We start from the raw sequence: 20820 nt of genomic DNA, 5'->3' as shown, positions 1-20820 counted from the left end.
ACAATTTTTGTATAGTTTCCAAACAGGCACCAGTGACATCTAAAACAGGAGGACTCAATTTATCATTATTTAATTCACTGTGAGTTGATGTTGAAATGAAAATATACAGAAGACTATTAACCTGGCGTTATTCTAATAATTTCACCACTGTATGCAAGCAGAGGCAGGCTGAAATTAATCCCTGCCAATGGGGATTTTGGAGGTTCTAATTTAGAAAAAAAAAAGGTTTTGGTTTCTCAAATGATCTGAAGAACCGTGGAAGGTGGGAGACAGCTGAAGGCATAGGGTGGAGGGAAAGAAAACTACACAACTTCCAGCCAAAGTCTGCGGTGCATCCTGGGAAATAAACTAACATGGGTACGTGAAACCATGCAGGGTTTGCACGGCTCTCCATGACGAGAGATGAACAACAATTAACGAAATCATTCAGAAGGCAAAAGGTTCACTTTTATCCAGGATATAGCACCACTTCACGGGGACTTTGCAGACTGTGCGGTGATTTCACGGGACTGTCTGGTCGGTCGGACCCGGGCTGCTACGATGTGTGTCCGCTGCTCCACGAAGCTCCGTCGGGGAAGTGAATCTTTCACCGGATGATGGACAGGAACTACCCGACCTCCAGCTTTGCGGACCCGCTGGCTCCACCAGCACAGACCGTAGCGTCTTGGGCCTATGACCGCAGCACAGCTAGTGTCAAGCCAAGGTAAAGATGAAGGAGAGGGCGCCTACCGAAGGAAATGTCGGTGATGGGTTGGCCTAGCTTTGCTTTTGGAGAAAAGTGCGGAGGTCCTTGTTGTTATCGGAAACACTGGAGGAATTGAGGCAATATCGGGGTTTGATCGGAGTTATTGGGGCTTTGGCAGTGGTTTCTTAGCCGTTTGTTACTCTCTCCCACCTTGCTAGCCTTTTTGCTAGCACACCGTCTTCTCAGCATGGCCTTGTACAGAGTTTGTACAAACTAGAGAGGCATTTGTTTCATGTCTGTAAGAAGTTCACCAGCTAGGCAGCTTAAACTAGCATTTTATCGGCCTGTTTTCCTCACCCACAGGTGCTCGCCAAAGCCAAAACAAGATAGGTAACTAGCCACCAATGCTAATCATTTCAGTTGTGGCACAAATTAGAGGTACATAGCTACTGGTGTTGTTAAAGTACTTAAGAGGCGACTTGCCGAAGTCTTCATATTTGTGCCATTATTTTAGTTGGAAGAGTTAGAGGACCATTAAAATCCTTGGCATCATTTTAACTTACTTTATAGTTCATAAAATAGAGTTAATGGATGATCAATAAAGTATTTCTGAATCTGATCCTGATGTAGCCAAAAAAACTGCCAAAGTTGCAGAGCTCTAAGTTAACTTAGTCAAACTCAAGATTATTCTGTTTATAGTCTAATGTTGTTGTACTATGTTGTAATAATGAACAGGTATCATCCTCAATAACAAAATTTCAGTATCTGCTTCGAATAAGTCAGATTGTGCTCATAAGCAGCACAAATAAATAGCAACTCTTCAGTTAATTTATAAGACATCATCATCCTACAGCATTGAGAGGAAGGCCAGAGCAGATAAAGTAAGATGATCCACTACAGAAATGTTTACTCGTCAACTCATAGTTGTTTGAGTGACAAAAATCAAAGCAGTATACAATTGGTTTATTATAATGATTAATCAAGTAAAATATACAGTGATTGCACTGATTACAGAAGATTATCTCAGTTTTCCTCCTGTCTTATATGACCCCAATACCAGGGGCTTGTGTTGCTGTTGAATACACTAAAAAATAGACACATGCATTTGCATTTGTTTCTTTTGATATTTTATAGACCAAAAACAATCATCGAATCAAAAAATTTAAAAGATTACTCAATATCATGTGCAGCCCTACAGTACTTTGCTCGGTACACTCAGTGGTCACTTTATTAGGTACACCTTTAAAATCTAACGTAATCCAATATAACGGCACAGCTGTAGAGTCTTGCTTTAACTAATGTAATAATGTTTTGATTGACACTGTCAGAGAGGTTGACACTGTCAGAGAGGTATCATCATCAAAGGTATAATCATTTAAATATAGGTTTATTATTGAGGTTGTAGTTTGTAGTAGTGTTGTACCGGACAACATTATATTAATGTTTTGTCCACCCTATTTATTAGAGTATTAGAAACAGATTTCAAAACAATGCAGTCCAGTAGAACAGCACCACTAACTACGACCTCAGTACTAACCATAAAGTTGAATTAATGCCTTTCTGACAGTGTCAACAAAAGTAAACATTATAATCTTAGGAAATGTGGAGCATGTAGCAGAGCTGTTGTATTGGATCGCATTAAATTGTATAAGTGTACCAAATAAAGTGGCCAGGGAGTGTATGTCGGCCTTGGCTATGTTAGTTTTTCTCAACTCTATAGTCAAATATCAGGGACAGATTTCATAACAGAAGATTGCTGTTGTGCGGGGACCAGAAAAAGAGGCCGATGACTCCCTTTCACCTCTGTGTTCTCCAAAAGGGAACACTTTTGCTCAGGCTGGCTGCATCTGATTACCTCAGGTTTGATTTCTGTGTGCTATGTCAAGAGAAGTCATTTACTTGGGTCAACGCTGCTTGTGAAGATGACAGCTCTCATGTATGTGTTTGTGTGTTGATAAAGTTCCAGTTATGGTGCAGCACACCTTGATGCAGAGCTCCTCCAGCGGCAAAGCTACACTTCCACCCACCAGCTTCCCACCTACACTACATCACACCTTCCCGCTGCAGCAGGTGAGTTATGAATGCTATACACATTGTTTTTAGAGGGTCAGTTTACCCAAATTACAGTAAACTTACTTTGACATTAACTATCTAGCCATCTAGCATCTAGTCATGCAGATATTTTTGGTTTTATAGACTCTTTCAGCGGTAACAACATAAACAAATGGTACTGCGCATGTGCATTACTCTGGCCCGAAATTAACGCATTGACGTTGGACGGATTTGTGCAGCGGTGTTCATGATACTAACCATTCAATACAGACTGGTCCGCTGTCAATGTGTTTGCGGGGGAGAGAGAGAGAGGGCGCGAGTGAGAGGAGGTGCTGAGCAAATATGCGCTGCGTGCAGCTCTGCAATCAAAGTTTTCCCATCTTAAATAGTAAAAACAAAAAAAGAAACTGAAATCAATATGTGGAGGTCAGCGCTGATAATGTGGTGGGCCGCCACAAATAAATGGATTTATGGGAAACGCTGTACTGGATATCACTCACCATATTAGCTAAACACAAACACAGTAATAAACAAGCAGAACGGAAGTTGACTTCGGGCCGGGCGCATCACCTTGGCAACGCGTCCGATGAAAATGTCTATATGCTTTGGGTTTTTTTGAGATCACCCTGTGATGTATGTCCCACCAATCAATTTGATGGATGTAAATTGAATTTCATTTGTGGTACTGAAAAACGTTTTAAAAACTCAACAGTAATCTGTCTGGATAATTCACAGGCCTTGCTGTGGACACTTTTTTAATTGGGCAGTTTCTTAAGTAGAAGGTATTTCCTTTACAAGCCTAATTTTTCTTTTTTTTTTTTCAGCATGGCATTTATAAATGCTTTGAGCACCACAAACTAAATTCTTTCCACCATTTATTGTATTAGAGTAGAGGCAGGAAGCAGATATCTTAAACCTTAGCAAAACTGTCTGCATGAGTAGATAATGTAGCTCGACTGCTGCAGAACTTTTGCAATTTGGGTGACCTAACCTTTTTAACACTCTTATTTACTTTGTTGCCCATTTCTGTGGTCATCCTCCCTTTCTCCTTTTGGCTGTCAGGAGCACTTGACTCAAGCAGTAATACTTCTGAGACCTCGATTATGAGCTTCCTGTCAGCCATGGAGTCAAGAAGCCTTCAGGCTGGTCCTGTTAGTGCCTCACTGCTTCCTCCTTTTAGACCCCCATCCTGGCCTTCTGGTGAGAGCACATCCACTCATTCAGTGTTTTACTTACACACCACCAATTGCGGTTTAGCCATTTTTACTATGTATGTTGGCTTCTTAGTTTATTTAACGTAACCTGAATAACTTACAAGAGGAACTGATACTATATGAGTTGTGAAGTTTATGTGGTGTTTGTGTATGTGCGAGAAACATATTCACTGAATAGAATCACGCGATCTATGATCTATACCCAGAATAGTATTGTGTACTAGACCAGGTATTTTTACATATTTACCCCTAATAGAGGATGGACTATGAATGTATTTATTTAAAGTATAATTTTGGAATTTTTAAACCTGGACCATATTTTCACTCATTTTGAAACTCATGTTTCTGGTTAGGGTGTAAACGGGAGTCTCTCGTAGGGATCCTTTTCCATGATATTGTTAGATACCTCGTATAACAGTCTGAGTCTGTCGGTGGCAAAAAGAAGCACTTTTTGTGGACATAATTTTGACAGGCTTAGTCATCTACTGCACGGATTCCAAAAGATTTTGTACCTGCTAGTCATTTCAACACCAAAATATGTGAAAATAGGGTCCAGGTTTAAAAATACTGAAATTATGCTTTTAAAATAACTTCTAAAATTACCTATAGGGCTTGCTGGCAACTAAAGGATTGTTGTAAATTTTCTAAACTATTGAAGCAATTAGCATTTGCATGCATGTTGCATGTCGATTTGGTTTGGATTTAACTGAAAAATGAAAGCAAATTAGGTCTGGGCATAAGCTTAAAAGCATCTGGAGAAAGCTTTTACTGGACAAAATTAAGTTGGGTTTATCTATTGTGAGCACAGGTTTAATTTTTTATTGTTGTATTATATCCCTTCGTGTTGCCTGTCCTGTTCTTACAACATCTGTTCTGTGCAATGCAGGTACCAACTCCTCCACCACAGAGCTGTATTTGACTGGTGCCCTGCCTTCTACTGCCACTTTCCCCTCTCCTGCTGCTCTGTCGTCCTATCAGCACGCAGGTGCCTACCCTTCCAGGAGTTATGCTACTAACCCTTCCTTGGCTCTCCAGGATCCTGCCTTCAGCACTTCCACCAATGGCCTGTTTTCTCACCATGACCCCCTCCTCCATCTCAAATCAAGCCAGACTGTGCTTCCCACTGCACTGGCCTTCAATCATCTCTCTGGACCCACTTTGAGCTCAACTCTGCCTGTCCAGTCCTCCACCTACCGCTCAGCCCAGGAGTCGGCCCCCCACCTCCTACAACCCCAGTTCAGCCTGCTGCCTTCTGCCCTGCCTGCCCCTCATGGTTCCCCACAACCCTATGGAGCCACAGTTTTCTCAGGCTCTATCGAAAGAGCTCTTCAGCGTGAATGTAGTGTGATCAAACACCACCAGAGGCCTTCCAGCAGCCATGCGGCCTCCGAGCAATTACCCAATTCAGAGCACTCCTTACAGGGGTACTTTGGCTCTGGCAATGAAGCGGATGTGTCCTACCAGCAGGACCCGTCCCGTCAGACCCCAGTGTCCACAGGAGCAGATTCCTCTCAAGGGGTCAGTCGTGCTCCACAACCCAAAACAGACTCGGTAACTCAAGCTTATTCGTCCACTTCTTTGCCGAAGGTTAAAGACTGCTCTTCCAAACTAGCACCACACCCTGCTGGGGGTGAAGAGAGTCACGAGCACTCTCAGAACCTGACAGGAGAGTCTCCTGAGCATTATTCCTCCCCAGGACATAAGCAGAACTCAGTGATTGCTAATCAGCAGTCTGTCCAGCTATCCAGTCTAATGTCCAGTAGTCTGTCTCAAACTTATATCACCCCTCACACAGAGTCACAGCCCTCCCATTCCACCTCAGACAAACTCTCCCCCCTTTACAAGACTCTGCCTTCCCTCTCCAGCCAGTCTGACAATGTGGCATCTGTTAGTCAGGCTCTTGTTTACTCTTCCAGTCCTGGGCTGAGTCAGGAGCAAGAGATTCAGTATGGAGCCCAGGTCCAGGGCTTGTGTCAGGGTAATCTCTCAGAGAGCTACTCCACATCCCACTCTCAGGGTGCCCCAAATGTGACTTTTACATCTCAGTCACAGGGGCAAGCTTCGGTGACTCAGTCGCAGAGCTATGCCACAGGACAATCCCTTAACTCCTCTTACCCACCCACATGTGTGCGGAGTCTGGCCACATCAAATTCTACACAGGACTACACCGTCATGCAGGCCTCAGTGGGAGGTAAAACGCATGACACTCTGTCCCAGCAGCAGACACAGCCCCATAAATATGTTTTGTCTGCATCGTTGCCTACCTACTCTTCAACTGCTCAAGCCTTACAAAATAACGTCAGATCCTCAATCCAGGACTTAAAGCCAACATATGGCAAGCAGAAACTGGAAGAGCTTCCTCTCCATGGCCTAGATGCTCTCCAGCAGGCATCTATGGAAGCTTCTGCAACAGCCAGCAGTATGTCTGCTCTCAACAACGTCATCTATGTTGTTGCAAAAATGGACGATCATCATAAAACACAAAGCGTTATCCGAAGCAATTCCCGCTCCGATGATCACCTGATGGGACTTGTTCATGCCAACACAGCACAGGTAAAGTGTGAAAGAATGGGTCCTCTGAGCCAACAGCACATTCGTCTAAGCAGTGCCAATGGTCAGGGAACTGCCAACACGAAAACTACAAACTCCAGTATTATATCTTCACATGTCCCCCTTAGTTCAGAGCAGCTTAAGCAGCACTCTCTCCACCTAAAATCTCCTGAGCCACATCAACAAAACCACCAGAATCATAGTCAGTCACAGAGCCAGACCTCAGCAGCCCATGCCCAATTTATCACCGTCCCCAGCACTCAGGTTCTCCTTGACCATAACCAGATGATTCTGCTCCAGCAGCCACTTGTCCACCATGGTCAAAACGCTTCAAAAGTGGTATCAGTGCAAGGTATCCAACCATCCCAAGATTTGGGCCCTGTTCATGTCCAGTATCTTCAGATGGATCGAGAACTGCTGGGTCCCAGTGTCAATGAAACACAGAGTCAGCAGGGCACAGTTGTGTCTGAACAGAGCACAGGGTGCCCTGATTCCTCTAAACACCACTACAACCAGTCAGCAGATCAGCAACCAAATGATTCCAAGAACCACTTTACTCTCAACTCCATTTGCTTCCCCGAGTCCATGCTACTTGCAGACGACAGAAATATTTTGTCAAACGTTGACGACATCCTGGCTGCCACGGTGGCGGCCTGTGGTGTCACACCACAAGACTTTGTCAAAGCTACATCCTCTGCTGAGGCGGAAATGGCAGTGATGGCAAGCCCAGTTGATTCTAAAGGTCACTTCCATACTGTGGATATGAGGCACATGTCACCTAGTTTCTCCTCAGCACAACATTCAATCATCACCAACACTAACTCCCACACCATGACACTAAATGGCGCTCAGATGGCCACAGACTGCCAGGGTCACACTGTTCACCACAGCAACGGTTCTGAGCTCGACTCAAATGGAGATGGAGGGAGCTCTGAGAATGGCTATCACTTAGCTGGGCAGTTGTATGACCCCTCAGGTCTCCTTAACAGAGTCAAAGGGAATGTAAAGTGCATTAAAACAGAGGATGGCCTCATGGAATGCCCAGGTGGTGAAGACTTTCCCAAAAAGAAGGCTCGGTCTAAGTCCTTGACCAAACCAGGTGGTCCTGAGGAGGATAGTGGACAGCCCAGACTGGCCAAGCGCAGTGGGCAGGCAAAGCGGCAAAACTCCAAGGGTAGTGACGTAAGCTCGCCATCTTCTTCGCACGGTGCATATGATGGCTGTCCACAGCAGGAGAGAATGAGGCAGAAGATTCGTGAAGTGGAAGAGAAACAACCAGAGGTCAAAACGGGCTTCATTGGCTCCTTCCTTGACTTCATCAAGTCTGGCCCCAAACAGCAATACTCTCCGAGTCCTGCGCGAACTATTAGTCGCCAGAGGAAGACCTGCACATCGTCCAAACCACCACCATGTACTTTGCCTTCTTTGCCTCCCAAAATGCAGACTCTGCCTGCACCCTTGATTCCCCAGAAGGGTCAAGGAGCGAGCGGTCAGCAAAAACGTCTGGATGAAGACCTGCAAAAGAACTTGGAGACTCTGCCGTCGTTCAGTTCAGATGAAGAGGAGAACACTGGGAAGAACCAGGCCCTGAGGAACAGCATCAGCTCAGCGCTTTCAGCTCTGGATGAATCTTCAGATCGGAAAATCAGGGCAGGTAATGACACCCCGCTTAATCTTGTAAAGAGCTGCTAATATGGTGATCAGAGCATTAACCTACAACCTTTTATAATATTGTCCCCCTATTGATTGTGTTTTTGATTATGATTTTCAATATAACCCGCAACCCTGTGCGCAGGATAAGCGGTGGACGATGGATGGATTTTCAAAATAATAAATCCCCACTAGGGATGCAGCGATTACCGGATTTCACTATTAACCGCGCTTTAAAACGTCACGGTTATTTAATCGTAAAGGCTCCCGCAACACCCGAGTGTTTCTGTTGTACAGAACGAAACTGTGGCAACTTGCATAAAACAAAAACAAAGTTACAGTAGCGGTGCACCAGCGTAAGTGTCATGCTTATCAGAGTCTACTGTACACTGGCTAAACTATGGCAGAGGGGCCAAACTGTGAAGCTTTATTTCCACCAAAGAAACGGCTGAAGTCGGCAGTGTGGGAGCATTTCGGGTAGGCTACACTCAGACTGACCAGGGCGTTACTGAAGATGACGGATCACCTGGTCAAAAACTTGCCGTTTAAAAGGCTCCTGCTAAAGGAGCGAGTAATTACATTAAACTTGATGCAGCACCTGCCGGATCACCACCCAGCTTTGCACACCCAAGTAAAGGTAGGCCTAATACATTATATTGAATAACGTAGCAAGTTGGTGGGGAATCAAATATAACGTGTCACTTACAATCGATGCCGGAGCAGTGAGAGTCGAGCTTTCAGTGCAACGTAAACAAACAAAGCAGGGGTAAACTTTCAGACCCACCGCAATGACAGCCCCGCGGCGCTATGAACGTGTACCGCACGGCGAGCTTGCACGCATGCTGCGGTCCTCTTACATTAATAATACTTACATATTATAGAAATATAATTGTTAATGTCATTAAATATTAAATAAACTTAAGTCATTACTAGTGTTGTGAAATTAATTAATGCATAATAATCGTAATAATTGTGAAACCGTGATTATTTCTCTGACAATAATCGTACCAACAAAATCTGTAATCGTTGCATCCCTAATCCCCACAAGCTACTAAACTTGAGTTTAGACTAATGTCTTAAAATGGCTTCTGAGATCCAAAACTATGAACCTTAAATGCATCTAAAATTAGTATTATTAGTAATTAGTATTTAAGATTCGATACCCAGTCGTACGTCACTGCACTGGATGGACATGAATCAAGTTAATAGAGAACCACACCCTACAGAGAAATGTCACGCAAAGCTCAGTAGACATTGTTTATGTATGGCACTGAAGTGCAAAAAGTGGTTCTCTGTTGTCGCTCCCATCTTTGCTTTTAAGCTTTCCTGAGTAAGTAATAAAACAAAATCAACAGTATTTGCTGTGCTGTTAAAATCTTAATCAGACTTAAGACATCAGTAACATTATTATTTATACAATATTTTGGTAATCTGCTGTGACATGCATCGTCTGTGAACTTTGATAAATGCTATCCCAAATCTCTTGATTTACACGAGGGGTCTAGTGGAGTTGTCATTGTCATTTTTCTTTCTGAAAATGTTTTTCTTCAACATATTCATATTTTTGCAACCCTTCTCCAGATAACCAAATGCCTGGTTCGATGATGAAGTCAGACCAAGTTCCCACAATGCCACACACCGTCACCGAGACCTGTTTGTTGCAGGTAGCCACTCCTACACAGACAACAAACGCTATCTCGGGAGGGACTGTGCTTGGAGCCAAAGAGGAGTCCAAAGAGAACCCACCGGGTCAGTTTGCTGTGCAGTTGATGAGTGTGGCCATCGAGGGACTGACTGATGAGGAGCTGTCTGACAGCGGAGGGGAGGGAATGTACCGGGAGAGAGACGAGTTTGTCGTAAGGAATGAGGATATCGAAATGTTGAAGGTCAGCCTGGAAAAAATATAGACAGAAAATGAATTCTTGAGAACATGGTTTTTAGTAGTCAGGAGAATTTAACTGAAGTGGTCAAAGCGGAATATTTTGTATAGATGAGGATGCTTGTAATAAAAGTTCAATGCTGCATGTCAGAGTTAAACTATATTACCTTGTGGTGGTAGAATGGGCCTTATGGGTGCCTCCCCGCAACACCTTAGGTGTTCAGCCCAGAGTTGTCAAAGGATAGTGACATGAGATCTTGTGTACACTCATAGCTGAACATTCATTGTTTCAGTTTCTTATACTGCAACTGTTATTACACACACTGCAAAAACGAAAATCTTAGTAAGATTAATTATCTTAATTGGAGGCAAAATATACTTAGTTTTTGGTCTGACAAGATATTTCTTCTTACCAGGCGGCTTTTATGTTTCAAGTTTATTTTTGGCCTTAAGTAGCAAGTGAAATATTCTTGTTCTGTTGGCAGATAATTTTGCTTATTTTAAGTAATATTTCCTCCATTATAATGCTTTTTTCCCCTTGTTTTTGAGAGCTCAGTTTTGCAGTGTACTGAAAGCCTGTTCTGCATGGTGTCATGTGTCCAGGTAACAATGAGGGCAGGCAGTGAACCTCCAGCCATCTGGAAAGTCCAGAAGGCTCTGCTGCAGAAATTTGTGCCTGAGTTGAGAGATGGAAAAAGAGTCTTCTCAGCCACCAACAGTGTAAGTGAACGCGTACACGCCCATACCAAAGTATGCACTTAGGGGTATTTGATCATTAAAAAAAAACTTCTTTATTCAGCGACAGGTAACATGTTTTTCTTTGTGTTGTGTAGTATCTTGGATACTTTGGTGATGCCAAGACCATGTACCAGAGGGTATATGTGAAGTTCTTGGACACCGTTAACAAAAGGGAGTATGTACGAGTTTGTAGTCGGAAGCCACGCTGCAAGCCTATGAACTCACTTAGGTGTGTTACAAGTATTGACTGATCAATTGTTTTTTGAAACATAACTCTTCAGTTGTGTAACTGTCTTTGTTTTACCACACAGGGGTGTTCAGGTGAAAACCTTGCTGGGCTTGACAGCCGCCCCTTCCTCAGTCTCCCAGAGCCAAAAGCCTCGACCTAAACAACTCAAGCCCAGGGCAGAGCCCCCTCCTAAGAAGAGGAGGAAATGGAAGGAGGAGTTTTCACCTACTGCTTCGGGATCATCTGAAGAAGGCTGTGAAGATGATGGTGAAGAAGCCTTCTGGCTTTTCTTATTAAATGTAGTTTGGATATGTTGATAACTTGCAGTGTATATGTTGCCTCTTGACACCCTCCTGATCTTTGATCTGTCACACTTAGAGTTAAACCCTCCAGTGTCGTTTGCTTCACGGTTCCTCAACACGCGAACAATGAAGGAGACATTCAAGAGCTTTGTGGAACTGCTCATCAGCATAGCTTTAGATGAAGATGTGATGACAGCACTTGAGAGGGCAAATGGTGAGTGAATTTGGGCTTTGAGCTGTTCTTTCGTTTTCAGCTATTGGCTTAGTAGTGGGCCAAAAACGGAAAGAAAACATGTCTTTGTCTTGTTTCAGATGAGTTGCTGCTGCCACATATGAAAAAAGTGGATGGGATGATCACAGACAACAGGAAACGCCTGCTTCACAAACTGCACATAGGGCAGGTCCTAAAGGTGGGCGTGTCTTTGAAACTGTATATTAATGGTTTGGTGTAAGTTTTCTGGAAAAGAAAGGAAGTAAGCATTATTATAAGTGTGATTTTCTGGCGCTTTGATTACAAAAGGCCAAATCGTAAGCAGAGAAAGACACTTCTGTTAGGTAAACTGAGATTAGCATTGTTTCAATGTTGAGTTAATGCACTGTAAAGCCATTTTGTGTTATGGCCATTATTTTCTCTCCAAAAGGCTTAAAAGGCAAGCACCGGATTTATTTTGATGACAAAGAGAAAAGCAAAGGCACAGGACCTTTACTGCAGTGTATGAACCTCAGTGACTCTCCTGTTCTGTCTTCAGACGGCTCTAGACAGCTTCCCAGAGATCTCAGTGGTGACTGAACTGAAGAAGGATGGGGAAACCCCGGCCTTTAAGGTGCGTCTCAGTGGGAAGGCGTACAATAAGAAAACCATGAAGCCCCACAAAATGCCTAACAAAGTGCCACAGGTAAGACAAGACGATCTTTTGGTCCAATTCACTGTTTTCCTAATATATGTCCAGCAGATGGCACAGTGTCACCATTTTATGTTTCTCATTCATTCCTGTATTCTGTTGGGCACTGAAGCCATGGTTCCCTTTCCTGTCATGCTGTCTCCTACTAATATCTGATTTATTTATCAAGTGTCCTTGATAAAGTGTTTTAAGACTTTGCTTTTTGCCTTTCTAGGAGTATACAGTGGACCAGCAGAAAACTCAGTGGTTCTCTCTGTACCACTCTTTGCAGCATTACAAGTATCACACGTACCTCATGTGTAAGGATGAGGTAAGACATTGTGGTGCATGTGTGTGCTTGCCATGCTAGCTTGTGTTGAAATTAATGAGCCGTTTTCTTTATAGGTGCTAAATTGGTGTAGATTTTACTCTCTGATGAGTAATATTTTGCAAGTTTAACTTCAGGTGCTAATTATTCTGGTGAAACTTAAGATCTTTAAGCTGTATTAAGCTTTGTTTGTGGTTCTGCCTTCCAGATTGCTTCTCTGCGGGTGCAGGCAGGTGACCTGGGGCAGGACGAAACGGTACAGAAGTGTCTGCAGAACGGAGCTTGGGTAGAGGGGCTCTTTGATCGCTTTGGAGAGCTAATCAATCAAGTGCAGCAGGCCTGCCGATGATCCAGCCGTGACAGGCTTGGTTTAAAAAAAAAACTCTTCAGTTAACTTATGGCATCAGAGAAGGATGTAGTGAGTCTCTCCTTCCAGCCACAGAGAGATTTGAATCAGGGACCTGTCAGCCGAAAGGCCTGAAAGACATTCAGGTGCCTGTGGCAGTGACAGGTGAACAGCGGGACAACAGTAAAGTTTATAGTGTGCATCACTGCTTCCGAGCAGAAAGCAGTAACATGATCAACAGAGGACAAAGACTTTGTTTTTGGAAGCATTTTGGAAGACTTCCACATTATGCTTCTCCTAGTCTTAGGTTTTTGTAGTTAAAAGCTCACTTTTTATGAGCCTTTTCATAGATTTATATTGTTTTTTTTATTGTTTTTTTTAGTTAAATGCCAGATCATAACCAGTGAGTATGCACTAGATAGAAAGCAGTCGACATAGGAAGTAGAGCAAGAGCAAATAAAAATGCAGAAATCTGATTGCCTACAGTTATAACAAGTCTCAATCATTTGAAAAAAAGGCTCACATACAGAGAAGTTGATTTATTGTTAAAAAAAATCTCTATATATATATATAACCGTAGCTATATACTGTTTGTAAAACATCCATTTTGTAATGGAATGCCAACTTATATATAATGTACATTTTGTATAAAAGAACATGGAGTTGGGAACTGCATCAATTCTCTTAAGGAGGAATTTAGTAGCTATATACTGTATCTATATTGTGGTTTAACTTTTGTGCTTCAAACACCCATTTGCTTATAAGATCAGTACTGCTCCAGTACTGCTTTTTATGAATTTTGTTAATCAAATATTATTATCTTGACTTATCTGAGGGTAAAAATAAATAAAAGTTGTCTTTATACTCCTTTACAGACATAGCCCGCATTTTATGACAAATAGATATATATTTTTCACAGAATTAATATTATGTTCTCTTGTTTATTACAATTTCTGAGACACTTTTTCATTGTTTTTTTTCCACAGTTTTCCAAAATGGACTCTTTATAAGTCAGTTACCAATTTTATGCTGTCAAAAATAATCTTGTTCTTTACAGATGCAGTTTGTAAATAAAGTGCCGCATGTGTTAAATGTTTGCTTTGGTATGTTTTGTACCATATGGTTATGGTAATTCTTAACAAGGGTTTTTCCACAGATCTCATTACATATACAGCAACAGCACTTTGTTAATGCTAAATGCAAAACCTAACGCCACCTAATGCTAAACAATCTTGCAATATGCGTCCTTACTGCTGGATCAGTAGACATAAATCAAGAAGAAGATAAGACTGCTGACAACAGCATTTAAATCACATGCACACTCACAGGAACATTTTTGTACACCTGACACAATCACTGGCAATATTTAACCGGAGTTTTCTGAGAACATGAATACCTAAAAACTATTCACTGCCTTTATCAGGAAATGGATGGATGGACTGCAGAATTAAAGCGCTTTTTGAACAGAAGATTTCAAGTACAATCTGTAGGTGAGTGAATTCCTCTGAAGTACTTTTGGTGTTGAATTTTAGAAGTTAGACTGCGTACCAAGGTTGTTTGATACATAAGATTCGCTCCATCGCACCGGATCTGATGGATGTGTCCTTGGTGTTATTCCACAGGATATGTTGACAGCTGCTTTTGAAGCTAGAGGGAAGAAGAGTGGATGAGAGTGAGATTATCATCCTCCATTAGATATTTTGTCATTAACCCCACAACACCTCCAAAAGCCTCCACAAATGATTCCTGGCTTTCCAACGCAGCACAGACCTGCACTCTCTTGTTTGCCTCATATAGTATACTCACTAGTAGTAAGAATAAAAACATTAAAAATTATCCATTTTATTTAATGGCGCCTTTCATGGCACTCAAGGTCACCTTACATCATACAAGATCAGTAACAGACGTACAAAATTCATCAAGCAGCAAAAAGAAAACTGCATCAATAATAAAACAGCAATACAAAATATAAACAATTAAAATAAAGATCAATTTTTCAGTATAGGATAAGATGCAGTAGATGCTGTTAGAGATAGTGAGCTAGTTTAAAAAGATGGATTTTAAGAGCAGTTTTGAATTCTGTCTAGTATTCGGATGTGAAGGGGCAGAGAGGTCCAAAGTTTGGGTGCAGCACAAAAGAAGGCCCTGGCACCTATTTTATTGAAGTTGATGGCTGGTAGAGCCAGTGGATTTATTGTAAAAGACCGCAGGGAGCGAGATTGAGTGTAAGTCTGAAGGAGGTCAGCAGGGGATAGATTGTGACCGTTAATAAAAGTGTATATAAAAATAAAAAAAATCCATTGTGACACAGGGAGCAGTGGAACTGGGTCATATGTGGAGTGACATGTTCCCTGTATTTTGAGCATGTGATGATTCCTGCTGCAGAATTCTGGATTAGTTGTGGTGAGTGGTGAATAAATTTATTGGGGATGACTGCCGGGATCGCATTGCAGTAGTCGATGCGTGATGTGACCAAAGCGCTGACAAAGACTTCTGTGGAGTATTGCATTAAAGCAGGGCATAGTCTGGAGATATTTCGCAGATGGAAGAAGCAATCCGGGATACACTGTTCATATGTCTGGAGAAAGAAAGGGTACTGTCCAGGATAACACCAAGGCTCTTAACTTGTGTGGCGGAAGGTATGATGGCTTCAGCAATGGGAGCGAACTGATTCAACTTTTTGAGTATTGATTTAGAACCGATGAGCAGGACAGTGACTACTGTTGAATTTTAGCTAGTTGTTTGTCATCCAGATCTGTATAACAAAAGCAGGCAGTGAGCTTGCTGGAGGAGAGAGTGACACTGGGCTTCGTGGACACATAAAGCTGTGTATCATCAGCGTAACAGTGAAGATGAATACCGTAGTGCCAGAAGATGTTGCCAAGAGGGAGGAGGTAAATAATAAACAAAAGTGGCCCCAACACTGAACGTTGGGGTACTCTGTAGTGCACTCTAGAGCTTTCTAACTGGTAATTCTGAATTTGTACAAAATGGAATGCCATGATGCCCGCCATGCTCTCATAACAAAACTATTCACTGCGAATGGGTGGCTGACTTTGTATCATCTGAGAGGGTCTTGAGCCTGTTGAATAAAATATAACTGTCCGGCCACGATGCAAAATTACTGGCAACCCCAAACAACAAAAGTGCCTCTGTTCTGAAGCAACAGCTCTGTGAGGAAAGCCACTGTCCTCTGTCCTTTGGAGTTGCGGAGGATGGCCAGTCAGGCAAGCGCTTGGGATTCCAGCACGGGCACGACTGATAGAGACAGTTACTGAATGTCTGCTCTCCAGATGAAAAGCATATGAATTTTAATGCACTGCATTGTTCTATATGTGGGGGACAGACTGAGGGGACCCTTGAGGCAGCGTGAGAATGTGAGCAGGGCACAGTAACTGGACGGCTGTGTGTTGAATAAGACTGCATAACACTGACTGCCTATTGGTTTTGGAAATGCCCTGTAGTAAAACCTAATGTAGTTCACTGCATGAGGATGGTGTAGTTTTAAACATTTTAACCATTTGTGTACAGACTTGCAGGGTTCATAGCAGAAGTGTGTGGAAATTCAATCTGGCAGCTGCACAGGGATAACTGGCACATTACACTGACAACTGAACAACATCATTTGGTAGTGAAGGAAAATAACTTTGTACATTTACTCAAGCACTGTAATTTTATGTAAAATTTTAAGGTACTTGGTTGTTCTATTGTATGCTTCTTTAGACACCTATTGAAGGATCTTAGGTATATTAGGGTCACTTGCAGGGGGCTCCACCATCCCAAGATGTTCTGGGAATAATGGTGAGAGCATCAATGAATGGCTGATGATCTTGCAGCTGGCCCGATTGCACCATCCAAGTTGCAACAGGCAGATTTGCCATGCAGGTTTTCCTGTGCTGCTATATTTTCCACTTCAATTCAGGGAAAAATATTGTACATTTTACTCTGTTACACTTATTTAACAGTTGTAGTTACATTACTAATCATATTTTATTACTTTTACAAACAAATATACTGTATGGTGAGTTTAAAACAACAAAACTGTATGATGTGTGCCTGCCACACAGAAGTTCCTAAACGTTTTGGCTCGTGGTACTTACAAAAAAGCAGTGTCTAGTGTAAAATACTATATATAGCCACAACAGAATTAGAATGCATAATGAGTACTTTTACTTTTGTTATTTTAAAGTATATTTTGCTGCCAATACTTGAGTATTTATACCTAAGAAGAATTTTAAATGCAGTACTTTCACTTGCAATGGAGCATTTTTACATTGTTGTATCTGTACTGCTTACTAAACTGAAGGATCTGAATACTTCTACCTCCACTGGCATTTGGGGATCCTGCTTAAGAGTTCTCATTTACTACACTTAGTTGACAGTAAGAATAATAATAATAATAATAATAATAATAATAATCTTATTAATAATCTTTCTTAGTAGAGCACTTTTCAAAAAAGTTACAGACAATAATACCCAAAAGACAATAATACAAAAACAATACAAGATAAAAGCAAGTAAACATTGAAAAGACTAAAATACACGTTTAAGATAAATATAAAATAAGTAAAATAGAATAAAATAAAAGGGATAGAATAAAGTCAAATAAGATCGGGGACTTAAAAGACTTCACTGACTCAACCGACCTGATTTCCTCGGGCAGGCTGTTCCAGAGCCTCGGGGCCCTGCCAGCAAACGCTCTGTCCCCTTTAGTTTTCAATCGAGACTCTGGAACAGACAACAGACCTCTGCCCGAGGATTTCAAGGTGCGTGCTGGTGTGTATAGGACTAAAAGGTCAGAAACATAACAAGGCGAGAGGCCATGAAAAGCTTTAAAAGTGATCAATAAAATTTTAAAGTCAATTCTAAAACTTACTGGGAGCCGGTGTAATGAAGCTAAAATAGGGGTGATGTGGTCATATTTCTTTGTTCTGGTTAAAAGCCTGGCAGCTGAGTTCTGGACAGTCTGGAGTCGATCAGTAGATTTTTGGGTTAAACAAGTGAAAAGGCTGTTGCAATAATCCAGGTGTGATGAGATGAAGGCGTGTAAAATGGTTTCGGTGTCCTTAAAAGTTAACATAGATCGAATTTTTGCTATATTTCTAAGTTGATAAAAAAAAAAAAGCTTTGTGGTGTGCTGCTCGAAATTTAAATTACTATCAAACCAAACACAGAGGTTCTTTGCAACAGGCTTAAAGTGATTTACTAGGGAACCAGCAGATAGCAGTATTTGTTTTGCCATCTGCTGGGACCCAATGACCAGGATTTCTGTTTTGTCTGAGTTCAGCTGGAGGAAAATATTTGACATCCATTTTTTAACTTCACAAAGGCAGTCGGTAAGTGAACTCAGCATTCCAGGGTCTGTGGATCTGACGGGCAAGTACATTTGTGTGTCATCAGCATAAATATGAAAAGAAATACCATGTTTATGGATAATATGTCCAAGGGGAAGCAGATACAAGGAAAACAAAATGGGTCCTATGACCGACCCCTGAGGCACACCATATTTAACTGGACAGAACGAAGAGACATAGTTGTTTACAGACACGCAAAACTTCCTATTTGACAGGTAGGATGAAAACCATTCTAGGGCCATACCAGAGATCCCCACCCAGTGCCTCAGTCTGTCTAACATGATGTTGTGATCAATGGTGTCAAAAGCAGCGCTAAGGTCCAGGAGTACCAGGACTGAGCACATACCTTCATCAGCAGACATTAAAAGGTCATTGGTGACTTTAAGCAGGGTAGTCTCAGTGCTGTGGTACTTCCTGAAACCATTCCCCGGACACTCCCGTCCTCACCAACCCTGACCCCTCCCTTCAGTTCGTGGTCGAGGTGGATGCCTCGGACGTGGGTGTCGGCGCCTGCCTCTCCCAGCACTCTCCCAAAGATAACAAGCTTCACCCTTGCGCCTTCTTCTCCGTCTTTCCTCCACCTAACGAAATTACACCGTGGGGGACCGAGAACTGCTGGCTATTAAGCTGGCCCTGGAGGAGTGGAGCCACTGGCTTGAGGGGGCTGAACACCCTTTCCTAGTCCTGACAGATCACAAGAATCTTTCCTATATCCAGACCGCTAAAAGACTAAACTCCCGCCAGGCCCGGTGGGCCCTATTTTTCGATAGATTCAATTTCTCCCTCTCCTACCATCCTGGGTCCCGAAACACCAAACCAGACGCCCTCTCCCGACTCCATTCCCCGGACACTCCCCCGAACCCCCCGGACACCATTCTGCCCCGCACCTGTCTCGTCGCCTCTGTAGTCTGGGAGGTAGAATCCGCTGTTCGCCGCGCCCAGTCCACTGAACCCGGCCCCGGCCTCGAGCCTCCTAACCGCCTCTACGTCCCGTCGAGTGTCCGCTCCCAGGTTCTCCAGTGGGCGCATGCCTCCAGATTCAGTTGCCACCCCGGGATGGCCCGCACCCTCTTCCTACTTCGCCAGCGATTCTGTTGGCCCTCCATGGATAAGGACTGTCGGTCCTTTGTGGCCGCCTGTGAGGTGTGCGCCCGCGCCAAATCCTCCCATCAGCCACCCGCCGGTCTGCTCCGCCCCCTCCCGGTCCCCGGTCGCCCCTGGTCCCACATCGCCTTAGACTTCGTCACCGGTCTCCCCAAATCCAACGGGAACACGGTCATCCTCACCATCGTCGACCGTTTCTCTAAGTCCGCCCACTTTGTCCCCCTACCCAAACTCCCCACTTCCTTGGAAACCGCCCGCCTCCTCATCAACCATGTCTTCCGTCTGCATGGCATCCCGCTGGACATCATCTCCGACCGGGGCCCTCAGTTCACGTCTCAGGTCTGGAGAGCCTTCTGCCGCGCCTTTGGCGCCACCGCCAGCCTCTCTTCAGGTTACCACCCCCAGACCAACGGACAAGCCGAGCGTGTCAACCAAGACCTGGGGGCGGCACTCAGGTGTGTGGCGTACAGAAACTCCGCCTCATGGAGCTCTCAGATCCACTGGATCGAATACGCCCATAACTCCCAGGTTTGCGCTGCCACTGGTATGTCCCCCTTCATGGGCTCGCTGGGCTATCAACCCCCTCGTTCCCGTCCCAGGAAGCGGAAGTAGCGGTCCCCTCAGCCGTTGCCGCCGCATCTGGAGGGAGGCCACGGCCGCCCTGCAGCGCACCGCACTCCAGCCCCCGCCTACTGGCCAGGACAACAAGTGTGGCTTTCCTCCAGAGACCTCCCCCTGCAAACCACTTCCAAGAAATTCGCCCCCCGGTTCATCGGCCCCTATCCCGTCGAGGCCATCATCAACCCCTCCGCAGTTCGCCTGACCCTCCCCCCTCACCTGAAGGTCCACCCAGTCTTCCACGTCTCGCGGATCAAGCCCGTCTCCACCAGCTCCCTCTCTGTACCAGTGGCAGCGCCTCCCCCTCCCCGGATGATCGACGGACACCCCGCTTACACTGTACGCCGCCTCCTAGACGTGCGACGTAGAGGCCGAGGCTACCGGTACCTGGTGGAAGAGCGCTCCTGGATCCCTGCCAGTCAGATCCTGGACCGTTCCCTCCTGTCCGACTTCTACCGAGCTCACCCGGATAAACCGGGGGGTCCGCCTGGAGGCGTCCGTTGAGGGGGGGGCAGTGGCAGCCCGGCTGTTGGTGAGTGTCCTGTTTCTCCTTTCCCTCACATTCTGGTTTCTCCTGTGCCCTCTCTCTGTGTGTGCTCTCTCCCTCTCTGCTCCGGAGCCCGGCTGGCTACCCACACCTGCACCTCGTCAACCTCCATCCCCAGCCGCCGCACCTGCCAGCCATCAGCCTCATCACGACCAGTATTTTTACCCCGGCTTTCCACTCCATCCTCGCTCGATTGTCACAGCTCCTGACCTGGTGTCGCCGTTTCGTTCTGGCTTTTTCTGAGATTTCCCTTTGCTTCACGTCCCCGTTACTTACTAAACCTGTCTTTCTGTTTCCTCCTGCCAGGTTCACTCACCTCTGCCTCCCAGCTCGGCCAGCCGGG

At 44.1% G+C, this 20820-nt stretch overlaps 1 protein-coding gene across 1 annotated transcript; it reads left to right on the top strand.

Annotated features, from left to right (window-relative positions):
- Window positions 1-324: 324 nt before the first annotated feature.
- On the top strand, window positions 325-13947 carry qser1 (glutamine and serine rich 1). The gene is made up of 13 exons (XM_038700744.1): window positions 325-703; window positions 2646-2755; window positions 3800-3937; window positions 4838-8155; window positions 9733-10037; window positions 10634-10750; window positions 10864-10997; window positions 11080-11264; window positions 11376-11513; window positions 11612-11709; window positions 12049-12195; window positions 12416-12511; window positions 12717-13947. Exons 1-13 carry the CDS (start codon window positions 594-596, stop codon window positions 12855-12857), a joined length of 5037 nt encoding a protein of 1678 aa, XP_038556672.1. The 5' UTR covers window positions 325-593; the 3' UTR covers window positions 12858-13947.
- The last annotated feature ends 6873 nt before the right edge of the window (window positions 13948-20820 follow it).

Source organism: Micropterus salmoides, unplaced genomic scaffold (assembly GCF_014851395.1).
Source record: "Micropterus salmoides isolate LMB-PRFRI ecotype aquatic unplaced genomic scaffold, ASM1485139v1 Ms_hic_scaffold_6, whole genome shotgun sequence".
Lineage (NCBI taxonomy): Eukaryota > Metazoa > Chordata > Actinopteri > Centrarchiformes > Centrarchidae > Micropterus > Micropterus salmoides.
This window is presented reverse-complemented; position numbering and strand designations above follow the sequence as displayed.

What these genes read in the sequence shown, in the direction of transcription:
- qser1 (XM_038700744.1), top strand. Translation starts at nt 594, where the DNA reads ATGATGGACAGGAACTACCCGACCTCCAGCTTTGCGGACCCGCTGGCT. An exon ending in AAGCCTATGAACTCACTTAG is followed by an intron (nt 10,998 to 11,079) that starts GTGTGTTACAAG and finishes TTTACCACACAG; the next exon opens with GGGTGTTCAGGTGAAAACCT. An exon ending in ACCTCATGTGTAAGGATGAG is followed by an intron (nt 12,512 to 12,716) that starts GTAAGACATTGT and finishes TCTGCCTTCCAG; the next exon opens with ATTGCTTCTCTGCGGGTGCA.